The sequence below is a fragment of the Sapajus apella genome, unplaced genomic scaffold (assembly GCF_009761245.1).
Source record: "Sapajus apella isolate SASKATOON/1434 unplaced genomic scaffold, GSC_monkey_1.0 scaffold48, whole genome shotgun sequence".
Classification (NCBI taxonomy): Eukaryota; Metazoa; Chordata; class Mammalia; order Primates; family Cebidae; genus Sapajus; species Sapajus apella.
The window spans coordinates 10,115,349-10,140,351 of record NW_022436988.1 but is presented as its reverse complement, the minus strand read 5'-3'; the positions used below and the strand labels follow the sequence as shown (position 1 = coordinate 10,140,351).

Here is a 25,003-nt window from a genome sequence, read left to right as displayed (position 1 = left end):
CAGGGAAAACTTCAACTTGGCAATAGACTAGGTATGGGCAAACTTCACCCCAGGAGCCCACAACCTATTTCTGTAAATAAACTTGAACTGGGGATAGCCACGCCCATTTCTTCTTATTTTTATTGAGATGAAGTTTCACTCTTGTCCCCAAGGCTGGAGTGCAATGGCGCGATCTTGGCTCACTGCAACCTCCACCTCCCAGGTTCAAGCAATTCTCCTGCCTCAGCCTCCCAAGTAACTGGGACTACAGGCGTGTGCCACCATGCCCAGCTAATTTTTTTGTATTTTTAGTAGAGATGGGGTTTCACCATGTTGGCCAGGATGGTCTCACTCCTGACCTGAGGGGATCTGCCCGCCTCAGCCTCCCAAAGTGCTGTGATTACAGGCGTGAGTCACTGTGCCGGCCAGCCACGTGTATTTCTTTATGTATTGTCTAGGGCTACCCTGGCACTTCCACGACAGTCAGTCAGGTAGTTGTGACAAAGATCATGTGGTCCACAGGCCATCTGGAACTTTAAGAGAAAGGTCGCCAGCTTCTACTTTAGAATGAGGGTTACTTTTTCTTGGCAATTTGAAGACAGCCTTCCCTTGTCTTCAATTAGAGCTCAGAAATCCGTGAGTTGAACTTTCTGCATAGAGAATCCGTCTCTGCCTCTGGTATCTCCAGATTCAGTCTCAGTCCCTGGAGGATGTGGTAGGGATCTGTGTCTCTGCCCAAATCTCATGTGGAATTCAATCCCCAATGTGGGGGGAGGAGGTGGTGAGGGGTGATTGGATCACAGGGGTGGCTTTCCTCCTTGGTGTCTTTTGTAAAACTATTATATTTTATTATTATAAATCTATCCCTTAAGTTATTAAAAAGTGCTTTCATTTTTTGCAGGCTTATGTTTTTGTTTGTTTGTTTGTTTTTAAATAAACCTTTCATTTTAGATTAGCTTTAGGTCTACAGAACAGCTCAAAGATAGTACAGAGCGTTCCTGTAGACCCTGCACTCAGTTTCCCCTATCATTAACATCTCACACCAGATGGAACACTGGCTATACTAAGGAACCCAGATTGGTGCATTACTTTTTTTTCTTTTTGAGACAGAGTCTTGCTTTGTTGCCCAGGCTGGAGTGCAATGGTGTGATCTCAGCTCACTGCAACCTCCACCTCCTAGGTTTAAGTGATTCTTCTGCCTCAGCCTCCCAAGTAGCTGGGATTACAGGTGCCCACCACCACACCTGGCTAATTTTCTGTTTTTTTAGTAGAAATGGGGTCTCACTGCATTGGTCAGCCTGGTCTCGAACCCCTGACCTCAGGTGATCCACCCGCCTCAGCCTCCCAAACTGCTGGGATTAGAGGCGTGAGCCACCATGCCCGGCTTTTTCTTTTTTTTTTTTTTTCTTTTTTCTTTTTGAGACAGAGGCTTGCTCTGTTGGCCAGGCTGGAGTGCAGTGGCGAGATCTCAGCTGACTGCAATCTCCGCCTCCGGAGTTCAAGCACTCCTGCCTCAGCCTCCCAAGTAGCTGGGATCAAAGGCACCTGCCATCATGCCCGGCTAATTTTTGTATTTTTAGTAGAGTCAGGGTTTCAGCATGTAGGCCAGGCTAGTCACAAATTCCTGACCTCAAGGAATCTGCCCGCCTCAGTCTCCCAAAAGTGCTGGGATTACAGACGTGAGCCGCCGCACCTGGCCAGGTGCATTACTTTTAACTACACTGTACAGTGTATTCGGGTTTCACTAGTTCCTCCCTAACATCTGCTTTCTATACAAAGATCTCATCTAGAACAGCACCTTACATTTAGTCTCCTTCATCCCCTCTGGACTATTTCTTAGACTTCCCTTGTTTTGGGACCATCTTGGCAGTTTTGAGGAGTGTGAGCAGGGATTTGGCCCCTCAGTTTGCGTCTGCCTGATGCATTTCTCATGTAGTTTTATTATTTCTAGTTTTGTTAGTGGTATCTTTGCTGCGCGGCGGCATGTTTCCCTATGCGGTTTGTCTCTGTTTTATTTTCTATGTGAGTGTAAGTGTAACCAGACTTAAGAGTCCCTCTCCTTGGTCCCAGGCATCTGCTGTGCCTGGTTAGCGGAAAAGTTAGAGCTTTGTGTAGGTAAGAGCTTTATGCTTACTCCTGCTAGAGCCTAAAAGATGTCTATTACCCTAGGCCTGTTTTTATGTTAATTTCTTTATTTGGGGTTTCTGGTACAAGATGAGTATAAAAGTTGGTACCGTACACCCTTGTGTGATGGAGCTCTGGGGTTCTCCTATCCTGCACATAGCTTAATCCTCCCTTCACCCCGTCTCTCTGTCCAAGATGCTGGAGAGAGGACAAGCTCCACGTGTAACTTCCTGGACCAGTGGGTGGAGTTTTATAAGCCCTTTTACAGAAAGGCAATGCCTACAGCCCTGGTCTTTAGGCTGGGCCGTTTCAGCTCCGACATCCAAGGGCAAGGCTCCATTCACCCCATGGACAATTCTCCTGCTTCTGCCTCCCGTGTAGCTGGGATTACAGGCACCCACCACCACACCTAGCTAATTTTTTCTTTTTTTAGTAGAGATGGGGTTTCACCACATTGGTCAGGCTGGTCTTGAACTCCTCACCTCAGGTGATCCACCCGCCTCAGCCTCCCAAACTGCTGAGATTACAGGTGTGAGCCACCGTGCCTGGACTGTTTTTTTTTTTTTTTTTAAAAACAGAGTCTCACTCTGCTGTCCAGGCTAGAGTGCAGTGGCGAGATCTCAGCTCACTGTAACCTCTGCTTCCTGAGTTCAGGCGCTCCTGCGTGAGCCTCCCAAGTAGCTGGGATCAAGCTGGGCGTGACGTCCAACCCTCAGTCCTTTGAACCTCTATGAAGATCTGAAACCACCTACCATGATGTCTTTGATGTTTCCCTTGATTTCTAGCATCTGGCATTTCTTTCTCCTTAGTCCTTGGCTGCGTAGTAAAACCATGTTTACTAGTTTGTTTGTTTGCCATGGGACATCCATGTCAGCTGAGCTCACCATGTTACTGGAAGTATTAGTGACAAATGTTCATCTTCTTAGAAGAGGTGTTTCATACCAATTGTGTTTTCTGCAGTGACTAGCACGTTGCAGGACACACAGCAGTACTCACTAAAGAATGAATGAATGAATGAATGAATGAGAGAGTGAGTGAGTGAGTGAATGAATGAGTGAGTGGAGACCAGGACTGCTCAGCAGAGAGCCAAGCATCTGCAACCTCAGTGGAGACACCTTCCCAGAGGACTGGCTGTGTTGGGAGATTCTGGGCAGGCAGGGGCAGGTGCACAGACCCTCTGCCCGGCACTCCACGTCACAGTGGTCCTGGCCTCATGCTGCCTTAGTCAATGCTGAGAACCGCACGACTCCAATGCCTCCTCCAAGAGCGTTGCCCGTTCACTTTCTGCTTTAATCATCTTACAGTGTCAGTGCCTTTTCTTTTCCTTCTTGAAACAAATTGAGAAATGAGTGTGGGTGGATTTAGTGCAATCTATCAAGCAGAAGTTTCATCCTGGATTGCAGGCGCTAATCTAAGGCAAGATGCCGCCTCGGCGTATGAACACCATGGCAGCCCTCTTCCTGTTTCCGCAGAGCTGGCTTCCACCCTACACACAGGCACAGATGCTGGTTCAAAAGTCCCAGCATTATGAGACAACTGGAAGCTGCATCCCTCGACCTCTTTGTGTCAACAGGCACAACACTGACCCTGATCTGTTACTTATTGGTTGAACATTCTACAGCCCTGCAGGGTGGCAGGCTCTGCCTGTCCAGGCCACAGTTCAGCACACGCCTTTCCCTCTTGGCTACTCAAGTGGGGAGTCCTCACTTTCCACTATCCTCTAGTCCCTATCCTCCCATGAAATCCTATGTGTAGTATGAAATAAAGGCAGAGAAAACTAACAGGCCTTGCCCTGGGGGCTGATCTCCATCTTGCTACCCAAGAAGAAAAGCAGAGACATTTAGAAAGGAGGAACCCAAATCACAAACTCTACGTGTTTTTCAAATGGGGGAGAATGGGCTGAAGGGTCTGCTTAAGGGAGTGTTCTTTGCCCTTTCCTTCTCTGCAGCCTGCATTACAGGGGGGCCCTACCCCCAGTACTCTGTGGACATAGTGGCAATGACAGCGGAGCTCCACCATTCCTGCCCCTCAGGCTGTGACAGCAGTGGGTCGGGTGTGGGAGCATACGGACCCTCCAGCGATATGCTTGTACAGAGAAGGGTCTCATGAGGCTGAAGCCACCAAGGCCTGCTGCCCCGACTCAACCCCAATTAGAGGATCCTGTCGAGGGCTTTTAGAACTCAGAGAGAATCTGTTTGGTCAAGGGAAGGGAGGAGCTGAGTTGGAAATATTTTTGCTCCACTTTCTTCCGAAATACTTATGAAGATTGGCAGAAAGGGCAGGTGACAGAGCAGAGGAACATTGGAGTTGACATTGTGATGTCGCAGGGGACGTGCTGCCACCAGACAGAGAGCCTGGCCTGTGAGTTCCACGCCTAGGGCACAGCTGTCACTTGCCGGGCACAGACCTCCTGCAGCGTGTGCGGTTTCCTGCGCTCCAGGAGGACCTGGCCTTTGGATGTTTATAAGGTCAGACCCTCTGGGCTCTTCAGCCCCGTGAATCCTGCTTGACTCTGAAGTCTCCTGTGGTCTAGTGAAGTCAGGATCAAAACTGCTGTGCCAGGGGCAAAAGAGCCACATGCCCCCACCCCAGGCCCAGCGCTGAGAAGAGCAGTCTGCAGGGTGTGATGACTCATAATTAGCCCTTGTTTTGGGTGACATTTCTTACTTTCCAAAGCCTCTGCCTTCCTTCTCTACTGTCTCATGTTTTTACCATCGGCATCATTTTAATGAATGACTTGGGAGTCTGGGAGGCAGGAATATCAAGTTGAGAACAAGAAAAGTTTTGTCCTAGAACATTTCAGCCCATGCACATATTCGGGGCTTCATGGGGCAGGCACGCCTCTTCACACGCAGCCTTAGAATTCAGTGACCAGCAGTGACCGCACTGAACACACAGGGGCTCCACTTCGGCTGGGGAAACACAGGCAAGGAGGTGGTCTGAACACAGTCCTCAGGGCGCTTAAACAGGCCCTATGCAGGCTTGGTAACCAGGGAAGGATGGAAACGGCGTTAGACGAGAAAGTAGTTTCTGACAGTCACAATCAACGGCTACAGGAGGGAATGCTATTTCCTTGGGGGAGGTGGGGAGCATATGCTGGGATTGTGTCAGTCTGAAGACAGTGGATGAGCTACGGGAGTGATAAACCAGTCGCTCCTGAGCCACCGCACTGAATTATGTTTTAAAATAATTGTGAATTCAAGTACCTTTAGACAGTGCACAGCTGCTTTAAGTTCACCTCAGTCCTCATGGTTCCCAATGTCTTCACCTGACTGTCTCCACCCGTTTTAATGATCTTTTAGTCCCCTGAAGGCACCTGAGTTTGCTGCCTTTGGATAGGAGGCTCCACCCTGCAGGCGGCGGCATTTATGGCTTGTGGGCCAGGGTGGACCACAGAGACCCCACCTTCACGACGTCTAGAGGACATTGTGGGATCCCAAGGCTGTGGCCTTATTTACACCCTGTTTACTTCCAGGCAGGCAGAAGAGCAAAGATTTTACAAGGCCCAGTGCTTGTGTGTGGAAGGTGAGGGAAAATGAGGCACGGAGAGTGACGGCAGGGACAGGGAACCCTGGAGAAGGGGCAGGTTCCACGCGACGGCAGATGGAGACAAATAGGAACACGTTCAGGACAAAGGTCTCAGCTTGAGATCAACTTGGGTATCACCAGCAAACAGATGGAAAATAAAGTCATGAGAACGAAGAAGGTTGCCCAGGGATGGTGCATTCAGTGAGAAGGAAGGATGCTTCAGATTCAGGTCCTGGGAACATCACTACTCAAGAACAGGCCGTAGGGTGAGAGGCCAGCACCAAAGGGCCTTTCCAGGAGCAGGTGGAAAGAGAGGGAAACCAGGAGAGCCCAGCATCAAGACAGACAGAGGGAGGGCTTCAAAAAGGAAAGGCCTGAACCTTCGACAAAATTCAACAGCCCTTTATGCTAAAAACTTTCAATAAATTAGGTATTGATGGAACTCATCTCAAAATAATAAGAGCTATTTATGACAAACCCCCAGCCAATATCATACTGAATGGGCAAAAACTGGAAGCGTTCCCTTTGAAAACTGGCACAAGACAAGGGTGCACCCTCTCACCACTTCTATTCAACATAGTATTAGAAGTTCTGGCCAGGACAGTCAGGCAAGAAAAAGAAATAAAGGGTATTAAACTAGGAAAAGAGGAAGTCAAATTGTCTCTATTTGCAGATGACATGATTGTATATTTAGAAGACCCCATCGTCTCAGCCCAAAATCTCCTGAAACTGATAAGCAACTTCAGCAAAGTCTCAGGATACAAAATCAATGTGCAGAAATGACAAGCATTTCTATACGCCAATAATAGACAGTGAGCCAAATCATGAGTGAACTCCCATTTACAGTTGCTACAAAGAGAATAAAATACCTAGGAATACAACAAGAAAGGTGAAGGACCTCACTCAAGGAATTAAGAGAGGACACAAACAGATGGAAAAATATTCCATGCTCATGGTTAAAAAGAACCAATATCGTGAAAATGGCCATACGGCCCAAAGTAATTTATAGATTCAATGCTATCACCATCAAGCTACCGCTGACTTTCTTCAAAGAATTGGAAAAAAGCACTTTAAACTTCACATGGAAGCAAAAAAGAGAGCCCCCATAGCCAAGATAATCCTAAACAAAACAAAAACAAAGCTGGAGGCATCACGCTTCCTGACTTCAAAATATACTACAAGGCTACAGTAATCAAAACAGCATGGTACTGGTACCAAAACAGAGATACAGACCAACGGAGCAGAACAGAGGCCTCAGAAGTAACGCCACACATCTACAATCATCTGCTCTTTGACAAACCCGACAAAAACAAGCAATGGGGAAAGGATTCCCTATTTAACAAATGGTGTTGGGAAAACTGGCTAGCCATATGCAGAAAGCTGAAACTGGGTCCCTTCCTTACACCTTATACAAAAATTAACTTCAGATGGATTGAAGATTTAAACATAAGACCTAATACCATAAAAACCCTAGAAGAAAACCTAGGCAATACCATTCAGGACATGGGCACAGGCAAGGACTTCATGACTAAAACACCAAAAGCAATGGCAACAAAAGCCAAAACAGACAAATGGGATCTAATTAAACTTAAGAGCTTCTGCACAGCAAAAGAAATTATCATTAGAGTGAACCAGCAACCAACAGAATGGGAAAAAATTTGTGCAATCTACCCATTTGACAAAGGGCTAATATCAGAATCTACAAAGAACTTAAACAAATTTACAAGAAAAAAAACAAACAAATCCATCAAAAAGTAAGTAAAGGATATGAACAGATACTTTTCAAAAGAAGACATTTATGCAGCCAACTAACATGTGAAAAAAAGCTCATCATCACCGGTCATCAGAGAAATGCAAATCAAAACCACACTGAGATACCATCTCACGCCAGTTAGAATGGTGATCATTAAAAAATCAGGAGACAACAGATGCTGGAGAGGATGTGGAGAAATAGGAACGATTTTACACTGTCGATGGGAGTGTAAATTAGTGGAATTCCACTAATTTACACTCCCACCGACAGTGTAAAAGCATTCCCATTTACTAATTTACACTCTCACCAACAGTGTAAAAGTATTGTGGAAGACAGTGTGGCAATTCCTCAGGGATCTAGAACTAGAAATACCATTTGACCCAGCAATCCCATTACTAAGTATATACCCAGAGGATTATAAATCATTCTATTATAAAGACATATGAACACATATGTTTATTGTGACACTGTTTCTAGCAAAGACTTGGAACCAACCCAAATGCCCGTCAACGATAGACTGAATAAAGAAAATGTGGCACCTATACGCCATGGAATACTATGCAGACATAAAAAAGGAGGAGTTCATGTCCTTTGCAGGGACATGGATGAAGCTGGAAACCATCATTCTCAGCAAACCAACACAAGAACAGAAAACCAAACACGGCATGTTGTCACTCTTAAGTGGGTGTTGAACAATGAGGACACATGGACACAGGGAGGGGAACATCACACACCGGGGCCTCTTGGGGGGTCGGGGAGGGGCTAGGGGAGGGATAGCAGAGGGTGGGAGGATTGGAGAGGGATAACATTAGGAGAAATACCTAATGTAGACGATGGGGGGATGGGTGCAGCAAACCACCATGGCACGTGTATACCTATGTAACCAACCTGCACGTTCTGCACATGTACCCCAGAACTTAAAGTATAAAAAAAAAATGGCAAGGCCTGAAGTGTCAGTGGCCGCCTTTATTTTCCTTTTTAGTCATTAGTCTTCGCACCTTTGAAGTGCTTAGAGTACGGCACGCGATTATATCCATGTTTTGTTTTTAAAATGATTATCACCCACTTGATAGTTCATTTGAAAGACTCCTCTCTCAGGTATGGCCTTCACCTGGCTCCATGCCACCTCCAACCATCTTGGCCCTGTGGGGCTGGCTGCAGAACAGTAATGCCAAGGGAGCCCACCCAGAGACATGCACACCCAGAGCACCCCTGGGTGCAGAGCCATGCTCTAGGGCACCGGATGCTGGCTTACCTGGCACTCTCAAAGGTAGCAGATGCCGTCTTTTCTACAGCCCCGAATCCAACTCCAACAGCAAGACCCTCTGAAAGAGACGTAAGAAAAGCAGGAAGGGTTAGGCATATTTCCCAATAAAGAACGTCACCGTCACTGTCAACGTGTCAAGTAGGACTGCATGAAGCAACCAGTTACAGAAAATCATCCTAACGGCAGCTTAAACCCAGGAAAACTAAGGCCTGGGAGCTAAATAGCTGCTCCCTGCATCTCTATGGCCTGCAACCTAAGAATAATTTTTATATTTTTAAAGTAATTAAAAAAAAAACTATTTCAGGACACATGAAAATTATATAAAATTTGGCCAGGCACGGTGGCTCCCGCCTGTAATGCCAGCACTTTGGGAGGCTGAGGCAGGTGGATCGCCTGAGGTCAGGAGTTCGAGACCAGCCTGATGGTGAAACCCCCATCTCTACTAAAAAGACAAATGTTAGCAGGGCGTGGTGGCGCGCACCTGTAATCCCAGCTATTTGAGAGGCTGAGGCAGGAGAATTACTTGAACACAGGAGGCGGAGGTTGCAGTGAGCCAAGAGGGCACCGCTGCACTCCAGCCCGGGTGACAGAGTGAGACTCTGTCCAAAAAAAGGGAAAGAAAATAAAATTACATAAAATTGAAATCTGAGTGTCTGTAAATGAGGTTGTATTGGCGCACAGCCATGCTCATTGGCTGACAAACTGTTTATGGTTGATTTCATAGTATATTAGCACAGTCGAGTAGCTGGAACAGAAACCGAATGGCCTGAAACCTAAAATATTTACTCTGTGGACTTTTCATAATCCCTGGCCGAAACAACCAGGGCTTGCTTTCTTAGCGCATGCAACAGAAAGTCCAAGGGTGATACGGCAGCCCAAGATGTCACTGCAGACACGGGCTTTTTTTTTTTTTCTCCATCATCCTCATCATTAGGTCCTCATAGTTGCAAAGTGACTGGGCTACCTCCAGGCATCTCAACTACGTCCTAGGCAAGAAGAAAGTAGAAAGGTAGAAACCTTTACCAAGTCTCTGACCCATTACTCTGGAAGAATGCCTTTCCTGGCATCCCTCTTACCTCTATGGCTGGAACCGGAGCAAACGCTCGCCCCTGGACTAATCGCAGCCTCAGGCCCAGAATACTGAGACTTCAGGACCAACTGCAGCCTGTCTCGATCCCTCTCTGGGGCTGGGAAAGAGTCTTACCCTGCTCACGTTCCCTGAAATCGAGAGAGCTGTCATCCGAATCAACAGGGGTCTTGTCAGGAGGAAAGCAAGGTGGGCAGCACGATCACCGCCACCAGCATGCATTTTTGGATGACTGCTCTTTGAAGAACATCTGAACTCTCAAAGGAACTACCCTTAAATGGTGAAGACAGATGTGGTCTACACTGATGCAGTGGCTGGAGTTGAGCTTGCAGCGTGGGAATAGACAAGATGGGTTCTCAGGTCCTTTCCTGTGGTTCACGGGCTTGCCAAGTTCACCACCCACTTGCCTAGGGATCAGATGTGGGAGGATCATGCTGGTCTGCATGTATCTGATGGAGCCATGAGGGTCATAGAAGGAAACGGACTTGACCCAGTGGCTGTGGACCGAAGGGTGGAAGCACAGTGTCAGGATGCTTCTGACACCTGTGAAGAGGGCAATGATTCCCCTCGATCCAAACTCAAAGAACTACTGAATTACCACCACTGTTCAGGAGCAAGGCCAAGGGCTTTGGGGGCCAAATTAGACCTTTTTTTTTTTTTTGAGACGGAGTCTTGCTCTGTCACACAGGCTGGAGTGCAATGGCATGATCTCAGCTCACACAACCTCTGCCTCCTGGGTTCAAGTGATTCTCTGCCTCATCCTCCTGAGTAGCTGGGACTACAGGCGTGCGCCACCACGTCTGGCTAATTTTTGTATTTTTAGTAGAGACAGGGTTTTACCATGTTGCTCAGGCTGGTCTCTAACTCCTGACCTCAAGTGATCCACCCGCCTTGGCCTCCCAAAGTGCTGGGATTACAGGCATGAGCCACCACACCCGGCCAGAACTGTTTTTATGAAGAGGGAAGATATAAAATCTGCTGAGTAAAAGGAATTTGTTTTCTTCGGATTCACTGCCTCTGAGTACGGCCCATTTTCTTCCTCGTGTCCTGCCTGGTTGAAGTGGGTCCAGGATGCTGGAATTGTGAAACTGACTCCAGGAGACACCTGGGGACAAGAGGGCAGCCGCGACTTATCCCACATTCAGGTGAATGCGCTCACCTGTGATGCAGTCTGGCTCAACAAGAGACCACAATGGGGTGTGGAGCCCAAAGACCCTGCTAAGGAATGAGGTGTTCTTTTTTGCCTCCTTTTACCCTCTGTGTTTGATCTCTGCGGGGGCCTGATGGGATAGCTGTGATCACTGTAAGTTGCAGGTTGGGAATTTGGGATTCTTTTTTTTTTTCTTTTTTTTGAGACAAAGTCTCACTCTGGCATCCAGGCTGGAGTGCAGTGGTGCGCTATCGGCCCACTGCAACCTCTGTCTCTCGGGTTCAAGCGATTCTCCCGCCTCAGCCTCCCAAGTAGCTGGACTATAGGCGTGCGCCACCACACCCAGCTAATTTTTTGTATTTTTAGTAGAGATGGGGTTTCACCATGTTGGCGAAGCTGGTCTCAAACTCCTGACCTCAAGCGATTTGCCCACCTCAGCCTCCCAAAGTGCTGGGATTATAGGCATGAGCCACCGTGCCTGAGGAGGATCTGGGAGTCTGATTCCCTACCAGGTATCTTTCCGCTTTTCTTATTAGAGCCAACATCTGGACATAGCGTCCTAGGATATTAGAGGTGGAGGAAACCCCAGAGATCAGCCGCTATGACTCTTGGGCCACGGTCAGATTCAGAAGCCAGGTAGTTAGAGGGAGGAGGTCTTTCCAAAACCAGTCAGCAGCATCAAGGCTTCCAGGCCTGGCCTCTCAGCATGCACATGCACACCCAGCGGGCCACAGAGAAGGCTCCAAATCCCTGTCTTTAACCGCTCTGAGGCTGAAGGTGGCTGGCTGGCGTCAGCATTACCAGAGCAACCAGGCTTTAAAATCGAGATGCATTTAAAATAATTATTTTATAATTACAGTTGACCCTTGAAGAATGCAGGGATTAGGGGTGCCAATCCCCCCCACAGTCGAAAACCCACATATAACTTTTGACTCCCCCAGGAACAGGACTAATAGTCTAATATTGACCGAAAGCCTTACCAAGAACATAAAGTCCATTGACACCTATTTTGTGTATGGTATATGCTACATACTGTATTCTTACAATAAAGTAAGCTAGATAACATTTCTTATATTCTTACAGTGAAGCATGCTAGATAGAATTTCTTAACGTTAATAAAATCACAAAGAAAACATATTTACAGTGCTGTACTGTGTTTACCAAAACCGTTACGTTTATGTTTTCTGTTTATAAAGAGGAATTGTCTGTCTGAAATGGTAGCACCCACAGGTGCAGACCTCAATCTATAGTACATATCAAGCAAGTTCATTTTTTCTTCTAATGTCCTGACTTTTCTCTGCTTCTTGGGAGCACTTACATATAATGGCACTTTGTACGGGTCCCATGGTGTTGTTCAAGGTTTACGATATTGCACTAAACATGATGAAAAATATATAAGAACTGAGAGAGATCACTTTTCTTTTTTTTTTTTTTGGAGACGGAGTTTCGCTCTTGTTACCCAGGCTGGAGTGCAATGGCGCGATCTCGGCTCACCGCAACCTCTGCCTCCTGGGTTCAGGCAATTCTCCTGCCTCAGCCTCCTGAGTAGCTGGGATTACAGGCATGCGCCACCATGCCCAGCTGATTTGTTTTTTTGTAGTTTTAGTAGATACGGGGTTTCACCGTGTTGACCAGGATGGTCTCGATCTCTTGACCTCGTGATCCACCCGCCTCGGCCTCCCAAAGTGCTGGGATTACAGGCGTGAGCCACCGCGCCCAGCCGAGAGATCACTTTTCACTCTCTTTTCACTGCGATATGCAATTCACTGGAGAGGTGAACCGCTCATGAGGTGACGCTCAGTGTCACAAGGCCTTTTAAGCAGACACCTGCAACACCTGAGCTCACTGCAACAGCAACACGAGACAGCTACAAAATTATTACAGTTGTACAGCGGACTGTAGTTTATTCTATGTAGTTATGACTTAATATTACATCATTTTTAAAATGCTTTAATTAAAAAAAAATTTTTTTTTCATAGAGACAGTCCCACTATGTTGTCCAGGCTGATCTTGAACTCCTGGCCTCCAGTGATCCTCCTGCCTCAGCCTCTCAAAGTGCTGAGATTACAGGCTAAATACTGCATCTTTACGTTTGCTTACATTTCTCTTCATTGTGAGTGGCACCATGTGCAATCTGTGTTTGTGGGTATCACTTTTGATACATTTTAACTTTTTGTAATAGTTTTGTGTGTTTTTGCAGTAATCAATGATAGACGAGACTAGTATCGACAGGTATTTTATGCATTCGTGACATAACTTTTTATTTTCATTTTTTTGTATTTTTAGGCTCCATGGTTTATGAGCTTTTTCAAATTATCACAAATCTCCAAAAAATTTTCCAATACATTTACTGAAAAAAGTTCATGTTTAACCCCTCCCGGATACTCTGGAGTTGTGACCTCCACAGTGCCTTCTCTTGGAGGAAACTCCTGAAGCTGAAGAACAGGGAGTGATGGAGAGCCAACGCCCTGGGCCTCAGACCCAGAACCCACCTGCGTCTCTCACGCCAGCTCCCATCATTGATCTATGGACTGGAGGTGACAGTCCCCACCTACATTTCAGGTGTAAGGCTTATATAGCCCAGTGTCTGACATAGAAAAGGCCACCAGTCCCCCATTTCCGAGGCAAAGACTCACAGAAAGACTAGGATCTTGAAGGGGAGGCCTAATTTGGAGCCAAGAGGCCTAATGTGGAGCACTAAAATGCACATTAGCTATTTGCATGAAAATGACTAATTCAAACCAGTTCAAGCCAGTGCTGTTCAAGGACAACTATGTTTTCACAGCACCTGATGTCAATGCTTAATCAAGGCCATCTATCAGCTGAGACTGCTTATCAAGTCTTCCCTCTAAGATAATTCTAGGCTCCAAATTAGGCCTCCTCTTCAAGATCGTAGTCTCTCTGTGATTCTTTGCCTTGGGAAATGGGGGAATGGTGGCCCTTCTATGCCAGACACGAGGCTATAAGCCTTATACCAGAAATATAGGTGGGAACTGTTACGCCCAGTCCACAGATCAGAGAGGGAAGGTGATGGGGAGCTGGCGTGAGACACGAGGGTGGGTTCTGAGCCTGAGGGCCAGGGTGTTGGTCCTTCAACACTCTTGTTCTTTTGTTTCAGGAGTTTCCTTCAGGAGTGGATATGGTGAAAGTCACAGCTCACGTAAGCAGGGAGGGGTCTGGGTACATGTTCCATATTTTAAGGTTTGCCTGATGGATTTGACACCATCAAAAAGAGGTAGGCAAGAAGAATGAGTATCCAACCCGGCGCGGTGGCTGACACCTGTAATCCCAGCACTTTGGAAGGCCGAGGCGGGCGGATCACTTGAGGTTGGGAGCTCAAGACCAGCCTGGCCAACATGGTGAAAGCTCGTCTCTACTAAAAATACAAAAAGTTAGCTGGGTATGGTGGCTCATGCCTGTAATCCCAGCCACTAGGGAGGCTGAGGCAGGAGAATCGCTTGAACCCAGGAGGCAGAGGTTGCAGTAACCCGAGATTGTGCCACTGCACTCGAGCCTGGACAAAAGAGTGAGACTCTGCCTCAAAAAAAAAAATAATAATAATAATTAGTATCTTTCGTGAGGTGCCTGACATTGGTGACAGGTGAATTTCAGGACAGGTTGCAATGGGTATACCTGGAGAATCACTTGAATCCAGGAAGCAGAGGTTGTAGTGAGCCAAGATAGCGCCACTGCACTCCATCCTGGACAACAGAGTGAGACTCTGTCTCAAAAAAAAAAAAAGAACGCGTATCCTTTGTGAGATGCCTGACATTGGTGAGAGCTGAATTTCAGGACAGGCTGCGATGGGTATGCCTAAGGGTTTCTGATATCCTTTCCACTAGGGAGGAGGCTCATTTGTTGCAGCCTGTGAGTTACAGGGGCTCTCGTGTTCGTGGTCGTGAGAATACGAACTTTGAGAACATGTGACCTGCTGCCACCCGGCCAGTGTCCTGCCTTGCAGGAGTCCGGTATTTACAAGCCTGCTGTTCTCAACCTTGTTTTGCACTAACACACCCGAGACCATCAGTAACGGAGGGGGGGTGGTGTGCAAGGCACGGATCTTCACCAGGGACCCTTGGAAAGAAACCAAGGAAATGATTTCCTAACACCAGACGGGCATATCCCTCCCTTTGAGAAAATTCACTTTCTAAAACCATAAACAATAGCTGGTTGACTCTTTTGTTAAAAATTTTCTTCTAATTAGTCATTTTCATGCAAATAATAGTGCAGCCCAGGGCACAAGGAACTGTGCTAATTAGCAGAATCCCTTGGAGCTGTTTAGCTCACAGCCGAAGGCTGCTGACTGACATAAATGCTCACCACAGCTTTGGGTCAGGGAAGGGCCTGCCCTAGGTGACCCAGCCTGGGAGGGTAGAGCTGGGCCGTGAACCACAGTCCCTCATTCTGTTTCCCGCCCCCAAGTGTCCTCTGCTGCCCAGTTTGCTTGTGGCTTTCCCCCAGCTATGACATGGCCCCAGTGGTAGTGAACAGTGGCGTCTGAGTCTCTGTACCCGGAAGAGGTGTGGAGCAAAGGGAATGCATTTTCACTCTGTCCCATCCTGTACCTCGGGCCAGGCCAGCAGCAGAAGACAAAAGTTCACAAATGAGCATTTGGTGATGGTTTGCAAGTGAGCAAGTCCTTCCTCTCAGTTCTCCACCAGCCCTCGGGGAGGGAACCACAACTCCACGCTGCCTCAGGAGGCATCAGCCCACTTTCCCCCCCGGATTTAGAAAGCGAAACAAGAAGAAGAGGTTCTGGGGAAAGACGATGTGTTTGTTACTCTGTCTAAAAACAGAGGTGATCCCTAAGCGCCAGGCTCATGAGAAGGCAGGACACGTTAGTTCTGCCTCCAGAAAGAACACAACATTATCAAACGTTATCAGAACAAGGCTGGAAAAACCTGGGCAGCTATGTGAAATGGAAAGAGTTTTGTTAGCTGGACAAAGATAGCAGATTTCATTAGTTACTTCTCTTTTCATTTTCTGCTTTCATAGTTTTTTCTTTTTGGGACAGAGTCTCAATCTTTTGCCCAGGCTGGGGTGAAGTGGCACAATCTCGGCTCACTGCAACCTCCGCCTCTTGGGTTCAAGCAATTCTCCTGTCTCAGCCTCCCGAGTAGCTGGGATTACAGGCATGCGCCACCACGCCTGGCTAATTTTTGTATTTTTGGTAGACTTGAGGTTTCGCCATGTTGTCCAGGCTGGTCTCAAACTCCTGACCTGCCTTGGCCTCCCAAAGTGCTAGGATTACAGATGTTGAGCACCACATCTGGCCTCATAGTGTTTTAAATATTGGACTGTCTTAAAAAGTAGAAGATCTATTAGTATTAATACTCAACAATTTTCAATAAATCACATCTAATTTATAACTCAACTGGCTATGAAAAAGCACTCCCAACAATCATCGCTTAAAGGTTATGCAAGAGCTTGCCCCTGAACTTATTCTGCATAAGAGGTGGCTTCAGAAACATGGGCTTTGGTTGAGACAGACCCGGGATGAAATCTTAGTATATTCCTTAAGGTTCTTGCAAGAATGAAAGGGGAGTAACACTGCTTTGCGTATAGGATGGTTGTGTTAAGTGAAGCGTGCCGTGCCTGACATGCCCGTGGCGTCTCTCACTGTTGACATTTGGTTGTGGGGGACTGTCCTGGCCACTGGAGGGTGTTTTGCAGCATCCCTGGCCTCTACCCACTAGACGCATGGCACCTCTCTCAGTTGTGACAAAGATGTCTTCAGAGATGGCCAAATGTTACTCTTCTTCTCTCCAAACGAGGGACACTTACAGAAAAAAAAATTAAACTATTATATTAACAGAATACTCTTAGAGTCTAAGTCAGTGATAGGAAATCAGTGAAAAACAAGTGTTTTCTCTTTCAATGGAGCCATACCAGCTCGTAGTTTTAAGGGCAAGGGGCGGAGGTTGCAGTCTTCTTGCGCAGTTCTGGAGGCTGGGAAGTCCAAGATCAAGCTGCCTGCAGATTTGGTGTCTGGTGAGCGTCAGCTTCCTGGTTTTCAGATGGGGGCTCTTTGCTGTGTCCTCATACTGTGGGAAGGGTGAGGGAGCCTCTTTCTCAGGCCTCTTTTATACGGGCATTAATCCCACTCATGAGGGCTCCAACCTCAAGACCAATCACCTCCCCAAAGCCTCATTTCCTGATCCCATCACACTGGGGGTTAGGATCTCAGCTTACACATTTTTTTTTTCTTTTTTTTTTTGAGATGGAGTCTTGCTCTGCCGCCCAGGCTGGAGTGCAGTGGCACCATCTCAGCTTACTGCAACCTCCGCCTCCCGGGCTCAAGCGATTCTCCTGCCTCAACTTCATTGAGTAGCTGGAATTACAGCTGTGCACCACCAGGCCCGGCTAATTTTCTACTAGAGATGGGGTTTTGCCTTGTTGGCCAAGCTGGTCTTGAACTCCTGACCTCAAGCGATCTGCCTACCTCAGTCTCCCAGAATGCTGGGATTACAGGCATGAGCCACCACACCTGGCCTCAGAATATACATTTTTGAGAAACACACACGTTCAGACCACAGCACCTGACATTTGTGGATGTTGGTAGTGAGTGGATAGGAAGGGACACCAGTACAGGGTCCAATCACCTTAATCATCAGAGCCTGCTGCTGGGGCAGAAATGGCCCACTCAGAGCCACTGTGGGGACAGCCTTCTCTTTCTGCCAGACTATGCTTCCTGGGATGTGCACCCAGCTGTCAGATCATGTCAGCATGAGAGGGGCTTCTAAACAGGATACAGTTGTTTCAGGATGGTCAGACCCAGGGCAGGAACCCCAGGGCCGTCATTTCCCTTGTTCTGGACTTGACCCAGACCTCACAGCAGCTCATGAATGCATTCCTCTTGGGTGGCTTTCTCGTGGGGGATTCCTCCTGGGCTCGCAGCTAACAAAAAGCTCACCTTTTCCCTGCATGCAGCTGTGAAGCCACCATTCTGCATCCTGGGCCTGTACTATTAATTCTTTGTCACTTAGGGCATGATGTGCCTGTCACTAAATCTCTTTGTTCCACACCATTTGTTCTCCAGCTGGGCCTCTGGTTTAAGCACTCATAGTATCAGTTCTAGAAGTTATAGCCAGAAAAAGTCTAGAAAATGTCAATGCCAAGGCCTCACCGAAAATAAGGGGTGATGCTATGACTTTTCCTCCTTGATTTAAAAAACTATTAAAATTAAGATAAGCAGATAGACCCTGTGGAGGCTTAATACATATTAAATACAGCCACCACCGCTAACAAACCCCAAGGGTGGAGAAATGACGAGTTATGAGACGGCTTATTCATTTCATCTCCCCTAACGACAGAGTAAGAGAAGAATGACTTAAATTGCAGCTAGATGGATTTAGGCAAGAGTAAAAATTTTGCTTGAGAGAGGAGGGCTTTGAAACGCATGACAAAGAAATGGAAGAAAGGTCAAGGGCATCCTTCTCTGCATGAGGATTGTTCTCTGAAGCTGGGGAGCTACTCCTCAGGCAGGAACAACTGGGATGGAGAGAGAAGGTGGGTTAAGAACAGGGCCGTAGCCTCGTAACGTCGCTTCAGGCCAGATGACACTTCACCAGTAAATACAAGCTCAGTTCTAGGAGCAAGGCTGAACCTCCACACGTACATTCTCGGGTCCCAACAGGCGCTCATTAAAAGACAGAACAATAACCTCATTGAGGGGCCAGGCAAGGTGGCTCATGCCTGTAATCCCAGCAGTTTGGGAGGCTGAGGCAGGGGGATCTCTTGAGCCCAGTCCAAGAACAGCCTGGGCAACACAGCAAGACTCCATCTCTACAGAAAATTTAAAAACTAGCTGGGTGTGGTGGTGTGCACCTGTAGTTCCAGCTACTAGGGAGGGTGAGGCGGGAGGATCACTTGAGGCCAAGAGTTTGCGGACAGTCCGCGTAACATAGTGAGACCCTGTCTCTACCACACACAGGAAAATTAGCTGGGTGTGGTGGCATGAACCTGTGACCCATGGTTCCAGCTACTCAGGAGGCTGAGGAGGGAGGATTGTTTGAGCCCAGGAGGTCAAGGCTGCAGTGAGCTATGATTGCATCACTGAACTTCAGCCTGGGCGACAGGGCGAGACTCTGTCTCTAATTAAACAAACAAAACGAAAAAAAAAACATGTTGAAACATCTATTGCCGGAGGGGACAATGGAGGCCTTGGGGACTCGGTGTGACCACCTCCAGCTGCATCAGGAGCCTCTGAGGTGCTGGACAAGCTCAGCTTTATTTATTTAATTTTTCTTTTTGAGACAGAGTCTCGCTGTGTCACCCAGGCTAGAGTGCAGTGGCACAATCTCAGCTCACTGTAACTTCCACCTCCCAAGTAGCTGGGACTATAGGTGCACACCACTGCACCCAGCTAATTTTTGTTATTTTTAGTAGAGATGGGGTTTCGCCATGTCGGCCAGACTGGTCTTGAACTCCTGACCTCAGGTGATCTGCCCACCTTGGCCTCCCAAACTGCTGGGATTACAGGCGTGAGCCACCGCACCTGGCCAAGGACAAGCTCAGCTTTGATTCCTTCTCTGTCCCAGCCCATCTGGGACCTGTCACTAAGCTGGGAGAGGACAAGACACTAGGGAAGGGAGCAATGTCACGTAACACTGCAGCAGGGATTTCCTGGCCGCAGTCTGTCAGGAGAGCCGACGCACAGGCTTAGACACGCCACGGGCAGGGCTGCTGTCTTCATTCTCACTCTGAGCCCAACCCTTAGCTGAGCCTTCTGGGGAGACTGGCTGGCTGGCGATGTGCTGAGAACCCTGCCCGGCCTGTCTTTGGTGGCAAAGGTCTATCAGGAAGCAAAACCAAGAAGGCAGGAACTCTGATCATATTACACAATTATTAAACCAAATCTTGGTAGAACTACGCAAGTATTATTGCCAAGGAGCCCCTGTGGAGTCTGACAGAGGCTGCATAAAGGATTGAAATTTATCAACTTATTTTCTTGAAGAAGCAGTTTGATGCACTTTTCTAGTGCGGATTACTAACCCCACTATTCACATTGGACAAAGACACATGTGGGGAAAGATGAAAAATAGAGGTGTCCTAGAAGAGCTGACTTTAAATCAAATTCTTATCAGTAAGGCCGGGTGCGGTGGTTCACGCCTGTAATCTCAGCACTTTGGGAGGCCGAGGTGGGTGGATCAGGCGTTCAAGACCAGCCTGGCCAACATGGGGAAACCCCGTCTCTACTAAAAATATAAAAATTAGCTGGGCATGGGGGCAGGAGCCTGTATCCCAGCTATTCAGGAGGCTTAGGCAGGAGAATTACTTGAACCCAGGAAGCGGAGGTTGCAGTGAGCCAAGATCATGCCATTGCACTCCAGTCTGGGCAACAGAGGGAAACGCGATCTCAAAATAAAATAAAATAAATTCTTATCAAGAAAGTCATATCCTACTGTTTATTAAGAGCTCTTGACAATTGAAGATACTCTAACATGAATCCTCCTTGGAACTAACATAACTACTTCCTAATTAATGTTTACAAGTGTGCTTTTTTGGCATATTCGATTGTTTCACATTGGGATCCCCCTAAACAGTGACAGACCCAGAAAATGCTATTCTCCAGTGATGGCTGCCTCCTTAGAATTGAGCCAGACTCCAGCAGGCTGCAGAGATACAGGCAGCGCCTCGTTTGTATGAACCAAGACAGCCACAGCTTCAAACAACAGGTGAACGCATCTTGCTAAACACCCGCATCTCAGAGTCAATTTCAATCTGCTTTAGTTCTCAATAACCAGACAAAGATCAGATCTCTCTGTTCCCTCAGAGAAAAAGGGAGAGAATGTCTACACTGGCATGGAAGATTCCGAGCCGTTCCAACCAACAAGCTCCGTCTCATGCCCAGATGCACGCGTCTAGCCAACTCCCCTTGACCTTGCACCACTGTCTCCACACCTGGGTTTAGCCCTGAATCTAAAGAATTATCTGCAGACCCAAGGACAGAGCAGGTGTGGGAGAGGGACCAGAAAGGGCACCGTGGTCTCCTCTCTGAGCCTCTTTCTGCAGAGCTGAGCGCGGGCAGTTTTAGCTTTTATTTATATATCTAATGAATAATTGCTCACAACCAAGGCAGTAGCCAGTTTTGAGGTCAAGGGACTGAGCAGAAGCGAAGAGCCAGGTCAGGTAAGTTCTGACTCGGTAGGGGGACCTGCCATCAGAAGAGCTGCCATCTTGGAAGTCACAAAAATTCAAGATCCCCCCTGCTTTGCCCAGCAGGGAATTATCATGAAATACCCGTGCCCTTTGAGTGTGTGTGTGGGGTGGGGCTCCCACCTGTTGCTGGCAAAGACTCTGTTCCACCAGTAAAGCCCTAGTGTAGACAGGCTTGCAATCCCACAGCAAAGTTCCCTGACTCTGAAGTCAGAGCCTCACCAACCACCCGGCCCCTGGGCTTCCTCTACTTCAAAGGCCATGGCAGGCAGGGAAGAGTCTGGATCTGAGAGATTCACTGTATGAAAATGGACAGGGTCATGTTCTGGGGAACCTTGTATATTCACAGCAAAGTCCTCTGGGAGGCTCAGAAAGCAGGGACTGCCTAAGAGTTCTGTAAATGTGAGGACACAGGACAATTGAAACATGAGGCCATGAGCAGTGTTGGCAGAAGAGAATTATTTCTCCCAAGACAAGCCTAACCTGTGATACGCGGGCCCTGGGCAGCAGAGGTGGGCAGGCTCTCTGGTTCCCCTGGGAAACCAGGGCTGCAGATGGAGGCCTTGCTAAGTGCCACTCCACCCCAGTCAGTGGGCGAAGTCCCCAGCCCCACACCTGCACACCGACGGCAAGAGGTGCCTAATCACTGGTCATAGGGATCACTCTGCCTGATCCTAGGAAAATACTGTCTCTGAGGTGAGAGAACAATTCCAGGAGAAAGCATGGCTGAAACCACCTCTCTGACTCCAGGTCCAGATTCATAAAACACTAGACGGAAGTTGTATCAGGAATTCCGCCACACATCCCTCCCGGCTGGGAATGCCTGCAGCTGAGAGCACACGCACACCCAGATACAGGCTCCACTGGCCCAGCTTCTCACCTGTCTCATGAAAAGATCAATGCCGGGAGTTCTCCACAAAGAGCCTGGGGACTCCTGGGGCAAGGCACAAGCCAGATGGGTCGGGGAATCAGGAGTACCTCTGTAGCAGGTGGGTGGGATCCATTCTGCTCCTTGGGAGCCAAGAGAGTCACTCTGGGAATTATCCCACAAGAGGGTCGCACAGCCCCAGGAGGTGGATGGCCACTGTTCCCTGCTATTCCCCCCCGATTTCACATGAAGAGGTCATACAGTCTGGGTCCCAGGTTGGACCTGACTGCCTTGTCCAAGAGAAAGGCAGCTTAGGGCCAGATGCCTCGGAACGACAACTTCACCCCCTGTGATGGGACCCTCACCGCACCCCACAGGCTGCACGTGGGCAAAATAAACTCTCGCACGCGCCTGACTAGGAAATACCTTTGGAGGTGGGGTGGGGAGGACTTATTTATGTTTTTGTAACTTGTGTGTTCTTGAAGGCCTAAAAAAACTGAGAGGAAAGGGTTTTTTTTTTTTTTTTTTTTTTAAATTCCCTTGGAGGACTTTTGAACAAAATTAGACTCTGCCTGTTCCTTCAGGGTGATGAATAACCTAAGATCCAGGTTCATTTATCACTCCCTATGCGATTCCCACCAAAGTATTTCTAAAAACCAGGAAAGAAGAATTCTGAAGTCCCAGATCACTAGTATGTTTTGCTACATAGAGGCGGCACACCACAACGCATGTATCCAAGGGAGGGAGGGGCATTTTTTCCTACAAGCAGCAGTATTTCAAAGACGGTTAATGGAGGAAAAAAATAACCCCCTGCCTTGCACATCCCCATTCAGCAACTGCCAGGTTTCAGGTGTCAGATGGCAGCCTGTTGGCTCCTAGGGGGGGGCCCGGTGTGGTCATGGCCTTGTTGGACATGCCAAGATGATGTCTGAGAAGCTGGCATTACGGCTTGGCTCAAAGAGAAGGTTGGAGGCTGTGTGCAGTAGCTGACGCCTATAATCCCAGCACTTTGGGAGGGTGAGGCAGGAGGATCACATGAGGACCGGAGTTCGAGACCAGCCTGGCCAACATAGTAAAACCCTGCCCCTATTAAAAATACAAAAATTAGACAGGCGTGGTGGTGGGCACCTGTAATCCCAGGTACTTGGAAAGCTGAGGCACGAGAATCACTTGAGCCCAGAAGGTGGGGACTGCAGGGAGCCAACGTCATAGCACTGCATTCCAGCCTGGCAACGAAGACACAAAAAAAAAAAAAAAAAAAAGTTCTCCAGGCAGGTGCAAACGCACAATTAGAGAAGAGAGGCATGAATTCAGGGAGCCATCTGCATGCTGGCGAAGATTTATTAAGTGTGTAAGCACTGTTCTGGGCTCTTTATGTGGGCTATTTGATTTGACCCTTTCAACCACCCTGAGAGATAGGTACCACCGCCAGTCCTATGAGAGACAGAGGATGTCTTGCAGACCTGCACTGTGCCCTCTCCCGCTTTACAGAGCTGCCCCCTGGGATTCGTTTGTCCACGTCCTCACTAGCATGATCACTGCCTCAACAGCTATTCTCTCCATAGACTGGAACACCATTTTTCAGTGTTACTGTTTTTAAGACTTTAGGCACACGAAAATGCTTCATATTAGGCTCCCATTTTGAAACTAAAACCAATTGCTATTTTAAATTATACTATGTATTACTTCTTAACCTCAGCAATAAACTACGCTTGGCAAAAAAAAAAAAAAAAAAAAAAATTAAAAATGCTCAAAAAGTCTGAAATGGCCAGAATGAGCTGGCTCATGCCTGTAATCCAGCACTTTGGGAGGCTGAGGCAGGTGGATCACCTGAGGTCAGGAGATCAAGACCAGCCTGGCCAATGTAGTGAAACACTGTCTCTACTAAAAATACAAAAATTAGACAGGTGTGGTAGTGGGCACCTATAGTCCCAGCTACTTGGGAGGCTCAGGCAGGAGACTCACTTGAACCCCAGAGGTAGAAGTTGCAGTGAGCCAAGACTGTGCCACTGTACTCCAGCCTGGACAACAGAGCGAGACTCTGTCCCCGCCCCCCAAAAAAAAAAAAAAAAAAGTCTGGTAATAAAATTCCCTGTCTCCTCTTCCCACCCCTCATGCTATTCCTGAGAAGTAAAAAATTTTTGAGGCTTCTACCTTTTAAGTCTCTGATGGATACTACTATAACTTTAATACAGTAACACATTTGCTTCTTAATTTTTCACAGTCTTGATTTAATATATTTTTTTAAATTTTTGAGACAGGGTCTCACTCTGTCGCCCAAGCTGGAGTACAGTGGTGCAATTATGGTTCACTGTGGCCTTGACCTTCCAGGCTTAAGCAAGCCTCCTGCCTTAGTCTCCCAAGTAGTGGAGGCTACAGGGGCATGCCACCATGCCTGGTTAATTTTTGTATTTTTTGTAGAGATGGAGTCTCACTATGTTGACCAGGCTGGTACTGAACTCCTGGGCTCAAGTGATCCACTTGCCTCAGCCTCCTAAAGTGCTGAGATCACAGGAGTGAGCCACCCTACCCAACTGCACAGTCTCGATTTAGATAGTCTGTTGATAACTAATGCTTTTATTTGTCAACCTTCATCTAAATGAGTCTTCCCTTTAAATGCTCTGAAGTACAGTACACGTCCTTCCTACCTCTGCTTTCTTCTGTCTTTATTCTGTTGAAGTTATAATGGTAGACACCATCCTTTGGATGTATGTCATCTGTATTCTCAGATTAGTTCAGAAAAATAAAATTCAAATAAAAAGTGAATGGATGGCCAGGCACGATGGCTCATGCGTGTAATCCCAGCACTTTGCGAGGCTGAGGCGGGGGGATCACCTGAGGTCTGGAGCTTGAGACCAGCCTGGCCAACTTGGTGAAACCCCATCACTACTAACAATATAAAAATTAGCCGGGCGTGGTGGCACGTGCCTGTTAATCTCAACTACTAGGGAGGCTGAGGCACGAGAATTGCTTCAATCCAGGAGGTGGAGGTTGCAGTGAGCCCGAATTGCACTGCTGTACTCCAACCTGGGCAACAGAGTTAGGCTCCTTCTCAAAAAAAAAAAAAAAAAAAAAAAAAAAAAAAAAAA

The 25,003-nt window shown here is 47.5% G+C and overlaps 1 protein-coding gene across 7 annotated transcripts in view; it reads right to left on the bottom strand.

Moving 5' to 3' along the window:
- SLC39A11 (solute carrier family 39 member 11) overlaps positions 1-25,003 on the bottom strand; it is a 448,139-nt gene that overhangs the window by 81,097 nt on the left and 342,039 nt on the right. For all 7 annotated transcript variants that reach the window (XM_032241865.1, XM_032241864.1, XM_032241868.1 and 4 more), the window contains one exon: positions 8,640-8,709. In XM_032241865.1, coding sequence (XP_032097756.1) covers positions 8,640-8,709 — 70 coding nt within the window. The remainder of the gene's footprint in view (positions 1-8,639; positions 8,710-25,003) is intronic.